The sequence below is a fragment of the Odocoileus virginianus genome, chromosome 16 (genome assembly GCF_023699985.2).
Source record: "Odocoileus virginianus isolate 20LAN1187 ecotype Illinois chromosome 16, Ovbor_1.2, whole genome shotgun sequence".
NCBI lineage: Eukaryota > Metazoa > Chordata > Mammalia > Artiodactyla > Cervidae > Odocoileus > Odocoileus virginianus.
In genome coordinates this window covers 18054892-18073744 of record NC_069689.1, presented here as the reverse complement: position 1 = coordinate 18073744, position 18853 = coordinate 18054892, and the positions used below count along the sequence as shown (strand labels likewise).

Genomic DNA, 18853 nt, shown 5'->3' with positions numbered 1-18853 from the left:
TAGCCACAGAGTAGAAAGTGTTATTGAGATTTTCTCTTCAAATGTTGCATAATGACAGCAATATTCAGTGGACATTCTGACTTAGTGATTTCATGTTTCCAGTTGATTAAAAAATAAAAAGTTCAGGAAGATATTAGTAGATTGTGTTTATCTATAAAATATTCTGAAATGGATATTAAATAAATTTGTAAATAAATAGTTTCGTCTGAAAGGAGACCAGACATATAATGTAAAGCTTCAATTTTAGAGAATTATCTAAACTTTTGTGTTTGTGAATAAAGTACTTGCAAGACCAAGATGATATTTCTGTTTGACGTCTTTACGCCCGTCCCCACCCTCACTCCCTACCCAGTGCCATGCCACCCTCCAAGAATACCACACAATTATCTAGCTGGAAATCTAGTAGCCTAAGGAACATTTTCAACATGCACCCATTCAATGCAAAGACAGAATCGTATATTGTTAAAACTGGAAGAGACCTATAAACACCATCCTTTTCGATACTCCCATCTTCCAGACGGAGAACTGCAAATTCAGAGAGATAGTGGCAGTGAAAAGATCAAAACTCAAGTCTTCTGACTAGTGTCCTTTCCGCTAGTGGACGCTTAAAGCCATTTTCAGACAAGAGTGAACTGAAGGCATTCAGGTCTCCGTAGCAGGGAGAAAAGAGGTGGCTGGTGGTAGTGACCACCATTATGTCTTTGAACCTCATGGGTTCCACAAGCTTTTTGTGCTTTATCCAGATCACAGAATGAAAATATTCAACTCACAACAAAATAAATCACTTGTTGGTCTGCCAAGTGAAGTTACATGTTGGCAGCACCACTTCTGAAATCAGTATTACATATATGTAACATGTTTTTTTTTAAAAAAATCCAACCATCTCTGATAATACTTTTTCAGATTTGGAAAATATAACCTTCAATAATGTCTGTAAGGATGATAATTCAGGGACCCTTAGCTTGGTGCATTCTGCTTTCTGAGTCTGAAATTACTGTGAGAAGCAGGAATACTGAGATCTTTAGCATCTCTCATGTTCTCTCATCCTTGCCTATCCAGAAATCTGAAGTAGTTGAATAAATCCAGGCAAAGAGGATGAATACCTTGAAACTATGTATGTATATAGCTACTGTACAGATACACTTAGGAATACAAGTGCATGCATTTTAACAAGATCACATGGATCTTCTCTAGGACCAGAAAGCCGGTCAGGGCCATTCATTGTTTAAGAGCCACACACTGGTAGAGAAGGGGTGAGGTGCAGGCATGGCAAATTTGTAAGGCTAATTTACAGCAGTCAGCCCTGTTCAAAGGGACCCTGACCGCAAGGTAAACGAGTAGAGTGGAGTGAGATGAGAAGGAGAATTGAGATTCTTGAGAACTAGAAAGCACATCCTTTCTAACGGGATCAGCTGCTACTGAATTCCAGTCAGTTGTTATTTGAGAATGCCTTCCTTGTGTTGCTCATCTCCCCACGTTTTCCAGGATATTTCCTGACTTCCTTCATAGCTCACTATGGGGACCTGATGAGCAGCTGGTTTTCAACCTCTGGTCTAAAGTAATGTAAATGTCACATCAACTCCTATGGGTATTGAGCAGATTAAATAGAGCAATGGTTTTCTTAGAAGGTTCTTGTGAAATACTTTCAGAATTTATCTGAAAACTCACCCTGCTGGATTCTATCTGGGCACTTCCTCTGACCATCCTGTTTTGTATTTAATCTCTGGGAAAAAGATTAAGCCATTAAGAGACTTTCTGTAGTTTGTTCTCATCAATTTAGAGAAGTGGATTTCAAACTTCAGTGTGTATCAGGGTCCCCGATGGACTTGCAAAAAGTCTAACTCCTGGGCCTTATTCTGAGAACTTCCAGTTCAGTAGGGTTGTGACCTGAGGGTTTGCATTCCAACTAGTTTCCAGGTAATACTGATGCCGCTAGTCCATGCATCACACTTGAAGAACCACTGAGTTTGTTTATACTGTCTTAAAGAGGATAATATTCTACACAACTGCAGAGATCTGCTGTTGTGATATCATTAACCATGTTAAATAATATCATTGCTTATTCTTGCTGTAACATTTTCCCCCCAATCCCAAAACATATTATTTTAAAAGTACATTTTGATGTGGAATCGTGCCAAAATACAGTGCTGTTTGATTTGTGAGGCATGGTTTTCTTTTGTAGAAACTTGACTGCTTTCCCCCAGGTTTTTGTTATGTCTTTTAGTAGCAGAGAAAGGACAGATTAAACAGTCTTTATTTGGATTAATAACTCTAATGATTTTAAATTGATCTAAATAGGTTTTTTATTTCAACATGGCCTTTCACAAATTACCTCTTCAGAACTGGGCACATTTAATATCAATTAATATTATTTAATTGTTTAACTGTTTAATGAATGACTTAATTAAATTTTTTAAAGCTAAGAATTCTTTTTTTTTTTCCCAACATGGATGTATAACATGGAAACCTGTAAGAAGGCAGATATATTTCAGATATTTTTCCTAACATAAATTTTCTTGGAGAAAATATATGAAGCAGAAGATGTATTAAGAAGAGTACTGACTTTTGTTTTTTTGTATCGGTTCACAGTGTTCTTTAGACTCCAGTTTGAGAATTATGATTTGCCTCTTGAAGATACCCTCTACCAATGCCACAAGGGTATGTATGTTTCAGAAAAACATAGTTAGTTGGTTATGCAGTTATTTTTTAATTGCTTTTTATTGGAGTATAGTTGCTTTACAAGGTTGTGTTAGTTTCTGCTGCCCAGCAAAATGAATCAGCTACGCATATATGCATAGCCCCTCTTTTCTGGGTTTCCTTCCCATTTAGGTCACCATAGCGCATTGAGTCCTGGAGAAGGAAATGGCAGCCCACTCCAGTACTCTTGCCTGGAGAATCCTGTGGATGGAGGAGCCTGGTGGGCTGCTGTCCATAGGGTCACACAGAGTTGGACACGACTGAGGCGACTTAGCATGCATGCATACATTGGAGAAGGACATGGCAACCCACTCCAGTATTCTTGCCTGGAGAATCCCAGGGATGGAGGATCCTGGTGGGCTGCTGTCTATGGGGTCGCACAGAGTCGGACACGACTGAAGTGACTTAGCAGCAGCAGCAGCAGCACATTGAATCCAGTTCCCTGAGCTGTGCAGTAGGTTCTCATTAGTTATCTATTTTATACATAGTATCAAAAGTATCAATATCCCAATCTCCTAATTCATCCCCACTCTCCTTTCTCCCTTGGTAATCAGTTATTTTTTAACCCCACAACCACAGACATGTAATAATACTGAAGAGATAGTTATCACATACTAAATGCTTCACTTTCAACATTTTGAAAGTGCCTAATTTGAAAAAACTCTAATAGTTCACAATATCATTGGTCCTCTTAGTCCCGGGCCACGTCCATCGGTTCATCCCCAATACCATGATCTAGATGATCCTTCCAAACACAGATCTGTTTGCATAGTTTCCTTGCTTAAAATCCTTGTTAGCTTCTCCCTTCTTTTAAGATAATGTCCTGATTCCTTAATGGAGCATGCAAGAAGGTACTTCATTAACTTGCAAGCCTACCTTTCTAGTTTAGTCTTTGGCTGCTTGCCCCATCCCCATGCTTCCTGTGTACTTTCAGAATCCCTATCATCATCACCATCAAAACAACAACTACTGTTGGTTGAGCACTTACCATATGGCAGACAGGGTGCTAATTGCTATACATTTATCATCTTATTTAATTTCATACTTCCTTGCCTTTGCTTAGGCTATTTCCTTTGCCTGAAATGCTTTATACTATTATTGGAGCCTAAGCTCTTTCTCATTCTTCAAGATGAGAATTTGAATTCCATTCCAATTTTAAAATGGAAAGCTCAGGGCTTCCCTTATAGCTCAGTTGGTAAAGAATCCACCTACAGTGCAGGAGACCCTGGTTCGGTTTGTGGGTTGGGACAATCTGCTGCAGAAGAGATAGGTGACCCACTCCAGTATTCTTGAGCTTCCCTTGTGGTTCAGCTTGTAAAGAATCTGCGTGCAATGCAGGAGACCTGGGTTCGATCCCTGAGTTAGGAAGATCCCCCTGGAGAAGGAAAAGGCTACCCACTCCAATATTATGGCCTGGAGAATTCCATGGACTGTATAGTCCATGGGGTTGCAAAAAGTTGGACACGACTGAGGGACTTTTGCTTTCACCAGTTTTAGAAAGGCTCACATTCTCTGTAGCAACTTTGTCAGATCCACACTCTGTCAGATCCACAGTATCTGATAGAGCTCTCTGTATTAGCAGTTATCCTGTCGTCTCCCTGGTGAGCCTGTGAGCTTTACAAAGTCCAGCACTATGTCTTATTCACTTTTGTATTCCTGGCTACATTTCCAGGCTGTGTTATATGCAAAAATGCAATAGTTTGTATTGCAATGGATTATAGTTACGGGAAGTACCAAGTAGTTACTAGATGTGCCAAGAAGGCACATCCCTTGTAACTTTTTACCTTGACTTTGCTTGCATAGACTCATGGAAAACTGCAAAGATATTATTTAGTCTAGGCTGTTCATTTAGAGATATGGAAATAGGATCAGAGAAATGAAGTGTCTTGACCAAGGTCACATAGCTGGTTAATGGAAGATTTGAGACTTGAATCTAGGTTCTTTGATTTCAAGTTTTTTGTCTGTAGTACTGTACTGCCCCATTACCATGCCGCTTTACTAGATAAAAGAGCAAGTTTCTGTATAGGTTCAATCCAGGGTTTCTTTTTTTTTTTTTAGCCAATAAGGATGTATTATGTATTAGCACAGGCATATTTCTCTCCCCAGTCATCCATTATTAGTGTTTCAAGGCAACAGCATTTATACAGAGCAGAGAATACTGAATCGATAGTACTATTTTAAAGAGTGTCTTTAAGATTTTCTGTGTGGAAAGCACTACATGGGTCCTGTGGGTAAAACAGATAACCAACGTAATTCCTATCCTCAGGGGCGGCTAACATGTAATGAATTCATTTTTGTGTTCATAAGGGAAAGGACCCCAAAATGCACAAAATCTTTGATATAGTCATTCTTTTCCTCAGAATCTATTCTGAAGAAACAAGTGCAAATTTCATGCAAAAATATATTTGTTGAGATCTTTTTATACAATAAAATATGACTTGTGGCCATTAAGATGGATCTATATGAAGAATTAAATAGCCGTGGAAATTTCAGATATTACTGTCTTAGCAAAATGTATTATTATATCTGTGCCAGATTTCAACTGAGTAAACTGGTGTGTAAAGAAGAAGAGAAATATATCAAAATGTTACGGTGGGAATATGGAAGACTTATTTCCTTATCTTTACTTTTCTACAGATCCTCCTTTTGCACACTGAGCATGTGTTACTTTTATAATCCAGACAGTTAGGACCATAGAGGTTGAGAAGTAGTGGAAATCACAGCATGAAAGTCCTTTGGAGTCCAATTAAAATCCTGTCTTCCCTATAGAGCAGTTCTCTCTCTCTGGAAGATTGCCCCGGAATTTGAGTTTGAATTGCATTCAATAGCTGTATGGCCTTAGGCAAGTTACCTGCCTACTTAACTGTCTCAGCAGCAGAATGGGGATATTAAAACTTCAGAGATGTGCAGATCATAACTAACAGTGATGAGAGGCTTACTGTTGCCAAGTGCTTTACTTACATCGTCTTCTTTAATTCTCACAGCAATATTGAGATGGAGGTCATTGTTATCCTCATTTTACATAGGAGAAAATAAAGTCCAGAGATGTTAAATCACATATTCAAAGTCACAGAGAGCTAAAATTTGCTCTCTATGTAAAATTCTAGAGTTTGTGTCATTAATTATTATAATATATTGTCTCCCCATGATTTTTATAAGAATTTTATAAATGATGAAATAAATGATATAAAAGCATCTAACTCTGACTGATACTTAGTAGGTACTCAGGAAATGTTTCCAAATGACTTAAGAAAGCATATGGATCTATAATTGACTTTTTATGGGTTGGATTCAGAAGGAAAAGTGAAAGATGACAATGTTTTCCTGGTAAACATTGGTAGGAATCTGAGTCCTGATGAGTTTTATTAAGCTAATAGCCCTTTGGTACTTACATGCAAGGGTGGTTTTTGCTATTTAACTGAGATGACAGATTTCTAGGTCTCATGAGCTAGGGCTTCCCTGATAACTCAGATGGTAAGGAATCTGCCAGCAGTGCTGAAGACCGTGGTTCGATCCCTGGGTCAGGAAGATCCCCTGGAGAAGGGAGTGGCTGCCCACTCCAGTATTCTTGCCTGGAGAATCCCATGAACAGATAAGTCTGGTGGGCTACAGTCCATGGGGTTACAAAGATTGGACATGACTGAGAAACTTTTACTTCATTTCACTTAGGTCTGATTAACTCATAAATGCCTAGAGATTCAGAGAAATAGTATGAGAGATCCTCACACAGACATCACAGAGTCTCGATTGCTTAGGGGTGGATATGAGGATAAGATTAGAGAGTTAGGTTGGTTTATAAGTGATGCCACTTGGAAAGATGGATTTTTTTTTTTTTTTGAGCAATAAAATGATTAAATCATGTTCTTTGAGCTATGGATTGAAGACTCAGTTCTTGTTAGACCAACCAGTTTGCTACAGTAGCCACCTGGCAACAGATTTTAAATTAAAGAATGATCCCCATTTGTTAAAGTGTCATTAGACTTTAAGTCCTTTTTCTTTTTTTTCATGAAAGAAGCAGCGATTGATTTTTTTGGCCCCAATCTCATTGCAGAGTTTGTTGGAACCATTTTCAAAACTGCTCAGCTTTGTAATTCAGAATGCTGTCTTCACGTTGGCCTACCTGGTGGAGGTGTGTGGCTTATGTTACCGAGCTTTCACTAAGGTAAGGCTGCATGTTTGTGTGTGTCCTGGGAAACTGAAAGCTGGTAGAAACATATTCTTTCTAATCAGTATCAAATCCCTCTTAGGTGAGTTGCCTCAACATAGTTTAAAATGAATAATTCTACTGAGGTCTAATAAAAATCATCAGAAGGAAACACTTTGTACACACAAATATATAATCTGTATGTTAAATATGCAGATTTGGAGAACTGAGGGTCGTATGGCTTACAGGAGAAGAGGTATTTTGAATGAAATGAAGTAATCGTCTAAATGACCTCTAATGTCTTTTTCAAGTTCACCACTGCATGATTAGTGGGCTAGTCATCAGCACATATCAATTTTATACCCAAAGTAGAAAAATATCAGCTTGTTGTTTGTAAAAGCCAGTGGAGAAGAGAGCTCCTTAATTCTCATCATCTGTCTGTTTCCCCAGTTCTGGGTTCTTGGTCTCTGAGATTGTAATCTCATCTTTTGTCATCTTGCTTTGGTAATGGTTTCTCTATTGCATTATCTTTAGTATCCCCTGCCCCACTACTGAGGAAGTGGAAAAGTACTGCTTGCCCAATGCATATAGCAGCCTTGTTGGTGCTGGAAAAGCAGAAGGCAGGTCAAATAGAGTGTCTGTCCTTAGAACAAAGTGTCAATGTCACTTCTCTGACTTCCAGATTATCCAAGTTTATTTTCAGTGGGGTTTCTGTGTCTGCTGTTCCCTCTTAAACATTCAGAATACTCCTTTATTCATGTTGTTCACTTCTATAGGCCCTTTATTTTCTCATAAAAATCTAGTTTTATATCAAGGTTTTCATTCTATTTAAAACGTTCATTTCCTTTCATCCATTCTGCCATGTTAAGTGTTTTGTGATAATCTTCTGTTTAATCTTTCTGACTGTAAACTATTTATTACTCTGCCTGGAGCAATATGTTTTCTAACTACCGAAATAATCAATATTTTGTTCTTTCAAATTCTTCCAGAAAAATGGCTTCTTTTTCTTTTTTTCCGCTGAAGAAAATGGATCTGTAAGACAGCACCAAATGCAATGAAAAGATAGTCTATTTTTAGAAGTCAGTTTATTTTTTAATTTTCTTCATGTGTGATTTGTTTAAATTATGTATATATATATTTAGAGAAAGAACCGTAATGAGTTTGTACTTTCTATGTTGTGTACTGTAAGTATTGATTACATCAGACTGTCCACTATTTTAAATTCAGGATATTCTTGGTTTTGAGTGTTCATCATGCATTATATCCCCTCAAAATCTGTCATAGCTTTAGTGGCCAGTCATTTCTTGTCATCTACCCTTCCTCATTCTGCAATTCAAAATGACAGTTAGTTGTAGAAAGCTTTGATCTAGGTTGTTCCCACCTTCTTTATAGATAATGAGAAGCTATAAGAAATAGTTAAAGAAATAGCAGTATCTAATTGAGTCTTTTCCCTTGTTTAATCAAAAGAAAAGGCATGGAAAGGTAAGCGCTTTGGAGACTTTTCTGTTAGGTATTCAGGCAAGCTTGATAACTTGACAGCTGTCCCACTTAAAATGCTGGAAGTGCAGGATGAAATGTAATAAACATGATTTTAAATATATAGCTAATTTTATCAGAGTGAAAGGGGCAAAAATGAAGAGGGAATTGAGAACCAGAGTGGTACGCATATAAACTGAAATTGTAATAGTCCTGGGTTAGGGAAATTGTCTTGGTGAACTTAGCGGCTTGAATTTTTTGTTTTTAATGAGGTATAGTTGATGTTGGGCTTCCCTGGTGACTCAGTGGTAAATAATCTGCCTGTCAATGCAAGAGACTTGGGTTTGATCCCTGGGTCAGGAGGATCCCCTGGAGAAGGGAATGGCAAACCATCCCAGTATTCTAGCCTGGGAAATCCCATGGACAGAGGAGCCTGGCAGGGTACAGTCCATGGCATTGCAAAGAGTTGGGTACAACTTAGCAACTAAACAATAGCATAGTTGATGTATAATATCATATGAATTACAAGTGTACAATATAGTGATTTGTAGTTTATAAGGGTTATACTCCATTTATATAGTTATTATTTTAAAATTGACTATATTCCCTGTATTGTACAATATATTCCTGTAGCTTATTTTGCACTCAATAGCTTGTACCTCTTAGTTCCCTGCTGTCTTCCCTCTCTCCACTGGTAACCACTGGTTTGTTCTCTATATATGTGAGTCTGTTTCTTTTTTATTATATTCTTTAGTGGCTTGAATTTTAAGGCCCACACAGAGAAAGTAGATTGTATCTTGGGGCTATCTTAGCTGGGAGTTAGAGCTGAGTTGTCCCCAGCAGAAAGTCAAAACCCATGAAAGGTTATATGTTTGATAAAAGACATATATCTTTTGGAAAGAATGTATTCTTATATGGAGGTGACAGAGAATGGGATCTGCCTGAGCCTGGGAACTGAAAGATCTATAGTTTCCCTTGTGAATGAGTAAACATGAGCCTATTTTTGAATATGTTTAGAGTTTGAATTTATAATACCTACATGCTCTATGAACCCCCAAACTGGAAAGTCAATAAATTGGTGTTGGGCACATAATAGCATTGGAGTGTCTGGCAGAAGCAAGCTCAGAATCAATCCTCAAACCTCTCTGGAGGGATATGCCTTCAACCTAGGCCCAACAGGATTCTGATAATTAAAATCCAGATGAACAAGAGATCACAATCTAAAATTACAAAATACATGAAGAAATAATCCACAATGAGGTACTTTAGTATAGTTAATAAAAAGCAATATTATTCCCGTTAAGAACTTCCATATTAGAACTATGTGATAAAGGCAATAAAAATATTTGCTGAATGGTAAGCATATAAAGGATGAATTGCAATCATGAGAAAATATCTAATTATTAAAGAATAAAGAGCCAGATAGCTTTTTTTTCTTTTTCCTAAAGGGAAAAATATTTATTATCTTCTTTTTTTTTTAGACAAGGAAGCTAAACCTTAAAAAGGAAAGGGAACTTTCCCTCTTAAACGTGGGTAGTAAAGTGATGGAGCTACTCTTCAAACCCAGTCAGTGGGTCTTTTTTCTAAAGCTTCTTATTTTGTATTGAGGTATAGCCAGTTAACAATGTTGTAAGAGTTTCAGGTGATCAGCAAAGGGATTCAGCCATACATATACATGTCCCCATTCTCCCTCAAGCTCTGCTCCCATACTAACATTGAGCAGAGTCGCTGTGCTCTATAGCAGGTCCTTGGTTACTCACTCAAAATACACAGTGTGTACATGTCCCTCCCAAACTCCCTAGCTAGCCTTCCCTGGCAACTGCAAATGCATTCTCTAAGTCTGTGAGTCTGCTTCTGTTTTGTAAGAACCAGACAGATTGGAACAAAGTAACAATTCTAAAAATGAAATAGTCATTGAAATTAAAAAACAAAACAAAACCCTCAGTGGACAGGTTAGAGAGCAAATTAGATTTAACCAAAAAGGGATTTGGTGAAATGGAAAATAGATGTGAAGAAATTATATAGCATGCAGCAAAGAGAGATCTGGAGAAGGGATTACAACCCACTCCAGTACTCTTGCCTGGAGAATCTCCATGGACAGTGGAGCCTGGTGGGCTATAGTCCATGGGGTTGCAAAGAGTTGGACATGACTGGACAACTAATACTTTTGGCTTCACAGGTCGCTCAGACAGTAAGGAATCTGCCTGCAATGCAGGAGACCCAGGTTCCATCCCTGGGTCGGGAAGATCCCCTGAAGAAGGGAATGGCAACCCCCTCTAGTATTCTTGGTTGGAGAATCCCATGTCAGTCTACAGTCCATGGAGTCACAGAGTTGGACACAACTGAGCAACTAACACTTATCTATACTTATATATCAAGAGAGATCAAGGGCTGAAGGATATAGAGACAATCTAGCCAGTACATTTGAAATCTTGGAAAATAAGGATAATTTTCTAGAAAATGATAATGTGTAACAATAAAAAAAAAAGATAGCTAGGCTTACATGACAAAAAAAATTGATTTGGTAGTTGAAAGCCATTCCATTTTTTAAAAAAATGTTTATTTATGTATTTGGTTGCACTGGGTCTTAGTTGTGGCACATGGGATTTTTAGTTGTGGCATGTGGGATCTAGTTCTCTGACCAGGGTTCAAACCCAGGTCCCCTGCACTGGAACACAGAGCTTAACCACTGGACCACCAGGGAAGTCCGAAACCATTCCAATTTTAAAGACAACTTCTATTAAACATTTAAGATTGAGCTCTACTTTATGCAAACTAATACAGAGAATAGGAAAAGGAGAACAATTCCCAACATATTTTATGAGGTCAGTATAACCTCAGTACCAATCAGACAAGGACAATAGGAGAAAGGAAAATTATAAGCCAGTTATACTTCAAAGATGCAAAAATTCTGAATGAATAATCCCAAATTAATGCATTAAAAATAAAGCCTCACATTCAGGCACATGAAAGAATGAAATTTTGCCATTTGCAGCAGCGTGGATGGACTTGGAGGGCATTATGTTAAATAAAGAAAGTCAGAGAAAGACAAATACCGTACAATATCCCTTGTATGTGGAATCTAAAAATATAACAAAAGAGAAGCACCCTCACAGATGCAGAGAACAAACTAGGGTTATAGTTGGTAGAGAAAAGTGAGGAGGGGCTCCATAGCAGTAGGGCATTAAGAAGACAAACTATTATATATAAAATAAACTATAAGGATATATTGCACAACATGGGGAATATGTGAAATATTTTATGATAACTATAAATGGAGTGAAAGTGTTAATTGCTCAGTCATATCTGACTCTTTTCGACCCCATGGACTGTAGACCACCCACCAGGCATCTCCATCCATGGGATTCTCCAGGCAAGAATACTGGAGTGGGTAGCCATTCCCTTCTCCAGGGGATCTTCCCGACCCAGAGATCGAACCCCTGCCTCCTGCATTGCCGGTGGATTCTTTACAAATGTGACCCACCAGAGAAGCCCATAAATGGAAATGGCTACCCACTCCAGTATTCCTGCCTGGAGGATCCCATGGACAGAGGAGCCTGGTGGGCCACAGTCCCTAGGATTGCAGAGTCAGATACGACTGAAGTGACTTAGCAGCAGCAGGAGGAGAGAGAAAAGAAGCATTCTATGTAATTCAACATCCATTTATGATAAATCTTGTCCAACTACAAGTAGAAGGGAACTTGCTTAACTTATAAAGGATGTCTAACAGAAATCTCTAGGAAATATTACACTTATGGTGAAATGCCAACAATAGTCCATTTAAAATCACAAGTAAGACAAGAATGACCATTATCATGGCTTCTATTTGTTATGGTACTGGAGGTCCTTCAGTAAGACCAGAGGAATAAATCAAAGTATAAGGATTAGGAAGAAAAAAAGCTCTAACTTTTCATAGACGATGTGATTACAAATGAGCTGAAGAGAGCTTATCTATAGATACCTTTTTATAACTTTTATAAGAGAGTTCAGCAAGGATGCTGGATACAAATGAATACTCAGAAATCATCTACCTTTAATATTCAGCTATTAATATAAATGATTATAAGATATACTTTAAAATATCATTTATTGTGGCAACAAAAATTAAATCTAACCAAAATATACAAGGACTTTTTGGAGGTAACCAGAACATTTTATTAACATTAGATAAATGGAGACAGATCTCCTGTTCATGAATGAGGACCCAGCATAAGAAAGATAACTAATTCTCATAAAATAACCTATAAATAGAGTGTAATTCCAATAAAAATCCTTGAGTTTCCCTCCTGTTCATGAGGGACTAGATAATTTGAACCCATCCTCCCACTTAATTTTAGAAGTTTCTTTAAAATATTTTCTGAAAACTTTAAAAAATCATCAAAATACTAGCCAGACTTAGAAGAATTACTAAGCTCAGGTCTGAGAGAACACAGAAATGCAGAGATGCGAGCCTGGCACTGAAGACCTTTTTTGCCCTGGGAGTGTTTGCCTATCTGAAGGATGTGACAATTCTGAAAGATCCAGGAGGCAAGGAGGAAAAAAGTCAGAATCTAGGAACTTCCAAGATTGAGGACTCTGATTCTGCACTGCCCCTGCCTTTTCATTAGGACCACAAAATAAAGATAATCTAGAAGTAAGCTTGTCCTCACATGGACATAGATCCATGTCAAGACCTTTGGTGGCCCAAGATAAGATATTTCAAGGCTTCTTATGTGTATTAAGGTAATACCCTGGACCACGAGTGCCTCCAGTACCTGGTGAAAAACAAACAGAAAGCTTTTTGGAGGAAGATAGTATTCGAGGCCTCAAATTGTTTCTGAAAATAATTTTAAAATAAAGCATGCAACATGCAAAGGTAACCAGACAAATAAGGGGGCAAGACACCATAAATGAGAATGAGTAGAAAGAAAAGACAGTAGATTCAGACCCACAGAGTCTCCAGGAAGTTGGTGATATTAAGGGAAGGACACATGGGGCTTTTAAGGTGCTTGTGATATGCTTTTGACCTGGGTGATGATTTCATTTGTGTTGAATCTGTGTTAATCCATCTATTAGCTTATATGTTATGTACTTTTCCACATGTGTGCTATGTTTGGCAATTTTTAAAGGCTTACAAAATTGAAAATATTCTAGCATTCCATTACTGAGGACAGATCAATGAATTTTGGTGTGTTCATACAATAAAATATCATTAAGCTATTTAGTTAAAAGAATGAGAATTGTGTGTATCAATAGGGACTAATTTCAAAAATGTAATGTAGAAAAATTGTAAGTTTCAGAAAGATACACACTGTAGGAAATTAAAAAACATGCAAAAATACTATTAAACATTATAATGGTGGCATACATATATAGTAAAGGTGTTAAAATATACAAGAAATAATAAGCACAGATATAAAATCGTGGCTATTTCAAGGAAGGGAGAAAGAAAAGAGAGAACTGTGTAGGTAGTAGCTTCAACTATTTCTGTGATGCTTGACTTATGACGAAAAATGTTAAAAGGTGGATAATAGGTACAAGATATATTCCATCTATTTTTCCGTATGCTTGAAATGGCCCACTTAAAAAGTAAGTTTCTTTAGAGAGGATATGAGACCTTTCAACAGTGTTAAATGTTTCTAAATCATTTTCTATTGAAAAAACTCTTCTAGATTTTTTAGTTTCTACCTTCTTGGACATATCCTCTATTAGTAAGAATCAAGTCCTATAGTTTCAGTATTTAAGAGATAGCCAATCTTTTTCTTATCCATTAAATTATGTGTTCTCAGTGCTTCACTAAACTCATTACAAACACAAAAATGTCTTTTTTCATTTTGAGTTTATTTCTTCAGGACAGTTCATTATGCATTTTTAAGCAGTGTTTTTTATTTCTGATCTGTGAATCTTTTGGAAGCTCTTTTGACATAGATCTCTTCTAATTGAATTTTCAGAAGTCACTTACCTTCTTTTTTGTTTTATTTAGGAGCGGGATAAGTTCTACTTGTCTCGTAGTGTTGTTCTAGAACTCCTGCAGGCCCTGAAGCTCAAATCTCCTTTACCAGATACAAACCTCCTTCTGCTTGTCCAGGTAGGCTTATGCCTCATTTACAACACTTTGCATGAAATTCACTCAACGTTTAGAATATTTAAGGAAGGTGTGGGGCATATGCATAAACTAAATGTCTCTGCCCAGAAATGAGAAATATCTTAAATGAGCCATGATCTATCTATTACTGTGCACTTGGCACTTCCACTGGCTAACAAAAGACCCCAAAAAAGGGTATTTATTTTGTTCCTACTGTGGATCTAGTTCTGTGAGAGACTTAAGAAGAAGAATGAAACAATAATCCGTCCTTGAGAAATTTATAGTCCAGGAGGTTGGAGGGATAGACCATTAATGGCTACTAGAGTTGAGGTGGGTTTAGTGAAGCCAAAAATGGGAGAAGAGGCTAAGATATGATTGCAGTGTAATATGAGTGTGGGTGGGTCACCAAATCTCTGTGAAGCAGAAGGGAAAGTGAGGGTGGGCCCAGCAAGATGTGGGCAAATGGCAGGACAGACTGAGTCCAACCAGGGAGGGAGGTGGATGTTAAGAACCAACACCCATAGGAGCACTGAGTCAGGTTGTGGTGGGGGGGCTTGAACACATACCATGTAGACTTGAGAGAACTTGCAAAGATGGATGCTTTTGGTTGGGGGGCTCCAGCTCTCATTCCTGGCAGTCTTAGCTCAGCGTCTTACGTGAGACTGTGATTAGTGCCACAAGTGAGAGAGAAAGGTAGGTAGATAAAGTCCTAGGGAAAGTTGAGAGCAGGAGGCATCCTGTCTTGCATGATGTGAAATTAAGGAAGACTTCATGAAGAAAGTGGCATTTGGCAGTTGAACTGGGTCACAAAGGACTGGTGGGTACAGACAAAACTCTTTGCCTGGGGTTGGAGTTCAAAACCAGAGGCTGACTGTCTTCAAGCAATAAAGAGAGGCTTCAGCAGAAAGATGGTATAAATTTAGGAATAACCACATAAGGATGGGATTGAGAAAAAGGCTGGCCAGGCCAGGGGTGTCAGTCCATGATCTGTGCCAGGTAACCTGAGACCCTGTCTCTTACCCCAAAGGTTCAGACTAGTTAAGGTCTTTATCATGAGCTACCGATGGGGTCAGGGTCACATTCAGACTGCCTTTGTGCAAAGTGCCCAGGAACTGGATCAGAGCTGTTTCAGTTCTCCCTGCTGGGCATTATCACCAGGCCCTGAGTCTGAACCTACAAGGTTGAGGTTAAATGACTGAAGGAAAATAGGAGCTTGATATAAAGAACTGGACAGGTCTCCCTGAATCTCAGGTACCTTGGGTGCAATTTAGAAAGATGAGAGAAAAGGGGCTATTAATGGAGCACCATATTATGTGCCAGACAATATTCTGGGGCTTTATATACCCCCCTCACTTAATCCTTACAACCATGTGAGGAATTGTTTCTGTATCACGGATGAGGAGACTGAGGCTCAGAGATCACACAAGATCACCCAGCTGGCGTAAATAGCATAAGCATCTCATCACAGGGTCTAATCAGCAATTAATCATCCAGTAGTCATGTATGGATGTGAGAGTTGGACCATAAAGAAGGTTGAGCACTGAAGAATTAATGCTTTTGAATTGTGATGCTGGAGGAGACTCTTAAGGGTCCCTTGGACAGTAAGGAGATCAAACCAGTCAACCCTAGAGGAAATCAACCCTGAATATGCATTGGAAGGAGTGATGCTGAAGCTGAAGCTCCAATAACTTTGGCCACCTGATGCAAATGGCTGACTCATTGGAAAAGACCCTGATGCTGGGGAAGATTGAAGCCAGGAGGAGAAAGGGGAGACAGATGATGAGATGGTTGGATGGCATCACCAACACAATGGACATGAGTGAGCAAACTCTGGGAGATAGTGAAGGACAGGGAAGCCTGACCTGCTGCAGTCCATGGGGTCGTAAAGAGTTCAACATGACTTAGCAACTGAACAACAATGACAACAGGGTCTAATCAATACAGAGCCCAGCCTAGTTAGGCTCTGTCCATCCCCTGCCTGGATTACCATAATGATGCTTAGCTTTTTGCACTGTCTTCATTTCTCTCTATGTCAATCCAGTCTTCTTACCTATGGCTGCCTAGAGGAATTTTGCTAAAGCTCTGCTTTTCATCAGATCGCTCTGTGCATTGAAAACTTCCAGTGACCCTGAAGTACCTGAATCATCAAGGTCTTCTATCATCTGGCCATATTTAATTATTCAGCGTTATTTTTCATTACAAATGCGTATTGCCATCTGTCTTGGGCTGGGTTCTGGGGATATAGAGATGGAGAGGCATAGGCACTATCCAGATAACGTGCTAACAGTACATTGAAAGTCTGCACAGTATACGAACTACTGCAGAGGAGGGAGTGGCCAGCTCAGAGCGGGAGGTGGGGGAAGGATCACTAAGCCGTCATGAGCCCTGACCTGGCCCAGAGGCTGGAAGAACAGAGATGAATAAGTCATGGCCTCTTCTGGGAGTTTCCTGTCTGATAGGTGAAAAACTCTCGACATAGCGCAGTGGGTACAGTAGCAGTTGGATGTACTGAGTAAGAAGTGGTGTCGGGAAGGGACTGTGTTTTTGAAGGATGTGCAGAAGTTTGGGGGTTTACCTGGGAGAAGAGGAGGAGCACCCTTGCCATTAGCCATTTAATATCCGCTAACTGGTCCCTCCCCCTGCCCCACCTCATCCTACTAATCCTTGGGACAAAAAGTGAGTTTGTCTCAAAGGTTCGAAATTTAATAAAAAAGTGGGTGTTCTTTCAGTGAAGAAGGGTCTTTAAAGAGCTTTCCCAGGCACTGTGATGCTTTCAGAGAAGAGTGGTGGCTGGAGGGTGACAGCCGTGGATGCTGGTCTGACGTGGTCAGAGTGAACTGGCTCCATTGTACCAAGATGCTGGACAGCCCAAGAGGAGACAGAAGCTGTGCTCAACGAGGAAATATGTGTTTCCCCAAGGAGAGACAGGCCTGAGTCTCTTCCGGTGGGTTGCCATTGGCAAGTCCCGCCTACTCCCTCATCAACAGCAACACCACTTTTGAGTACAAGCAACTTGGATGCACACTGACCATAAAGGTTAATAGGATCAGCACTGGTCTGGAGAAGAGGGCAGGTGAAATAGGCTTAGTGAAATAGCCCATGAGAGATTTAGGCCAGCAGGGTGACAGTGTCTGGAAGCTACTTGCTTCTGATTGCGTTTAGATTGGGGACCTGCCACCCTAAAGCAGCCTGGGTTCCCCGGCCCTGAGGGTGATATCCTGGGGGCGTCAGAGGATGTTCCCTTGAGTGCTCTCGTTTTAAGCAGCGCACATCTGTGTGGCTGATCTTCTTGGGTGCTAGCACCTCACTCTGTGACTGCAGCTGGGGACGGGGTTTTTCTGTGAAGTATGTTAGCTGGCCATAATAAGCACTTGTCACAAGAAAGAAGACTTGACAGTTTAAATTGTTCAGTACTTACGGAAACCATGAAAACAGTGATTATTGCTTCACAGCTAGGTGAATAAATAACAAAAAACAAATTGTCTTTAGGAAGAAAGAAGGCAAGAAAAGTAAATTCTTCTGTGTATTTTGGATTCTCTCATGCCATTTCAAATGTGTACATTTTCGTCTTTAAAAACAAATACATATTTGTCATTGAGTCATTACGTTAAATTTCAAAAATAAAATTGTAAAATTATTTAGATCAGAGAGATATCTGGGGGAATGTTTTGATATCACATCCATGAGAAATAGCCTTGTGAATAACATCTCAGCCTTCTCCACCAAAAAGTATTAAACACCATGTCATTTTGAAGTAACGTATCCTTGTTATATAAACTCTCAGAATGAAAATCATTTTAATTACTGAGAGAAATAAAGGTGAGGCATACCTTAAGCAAGAAAAAACAGAAATAGTTCCCTTTCCCCCTTGTGGTTCCTGGCTAAATCATGGAGAACAGGCCTCCATGGGGCCACTCGTAGAATGAGGGAGAAGCATCTTTTTCGTCTCTACAGGAAAGGGTGCAGCTTTCTGTAGGGTTTCCCTCTTCCTTTTTCTCTTGCCCTTGACAAATGTTTCAGTAGATAGCAGAAGTGACAGCCTGTTCTTTGGAGGCTTCTCTTAAACCAGAGACTTTAGCGTGGAGTCAGAGAGAAGCTTTCGCCTTTTCTGATGGGCAATGTCAGTTCCTGGCACCTGGAAGATCACATTTACAGTACAGACAGAAAATGTGTCTAGGCCAGACAGTCTTTTCCTTCTTGGATGTCATGACCAGCATCTCAGGGCACTGGAGGTGACTTTGTTTAACTGAAAATGCAACTTGGAAAAAAAAAGTAACAGTTGGAAGGAAAAAGTCTTCTGGTGGGAAGAGGGAAGGGGAGGAATACATTAGAAGTTTGGGATTGACATGTACACACTGCTACATTTAAAATAGATAACCAACAAGGACCTACTGTATAACACAGGAAAATCCACTCAATATTCTGTAGTAACCTAAACAGGAAAAGAATTGGAAAAAGAATAGATAGAAAGT

The 18853-nt window shown here is 39.2% G+C and overlaps 1 protein-coding gene across 13 annotated transcripts in view; it reads left to right on the top strand.

Annotated features, from left to right (window-relative positions):
- UNC79 (unc-79 homolog, NALCN channel complex subunit) overlaps positions 1-18853 on the top strand; it is a 270926-nt gene that overhangs the window by 217318 nt on the left and 34755 nt on the right. For all 13 annotated transcript variants that reach the window (XM_070477922.1, XM_020875952.2, XM_070477919.1 and 10 more), the window contains 3 exons: positions 2590-2658; positions 6749-6859; positions 14280-14384. In XM_070477922.1, the coding sequence (XP_070334023.1) occupies positions 2590-2658; positions 6749-6859; positions 14280-14384 (285 nt within the window). The remainder of the gene's footprint in view (positions 1-2589; positions 2659-6748; positions 6860-14279; positions 14385-18853) is intronic.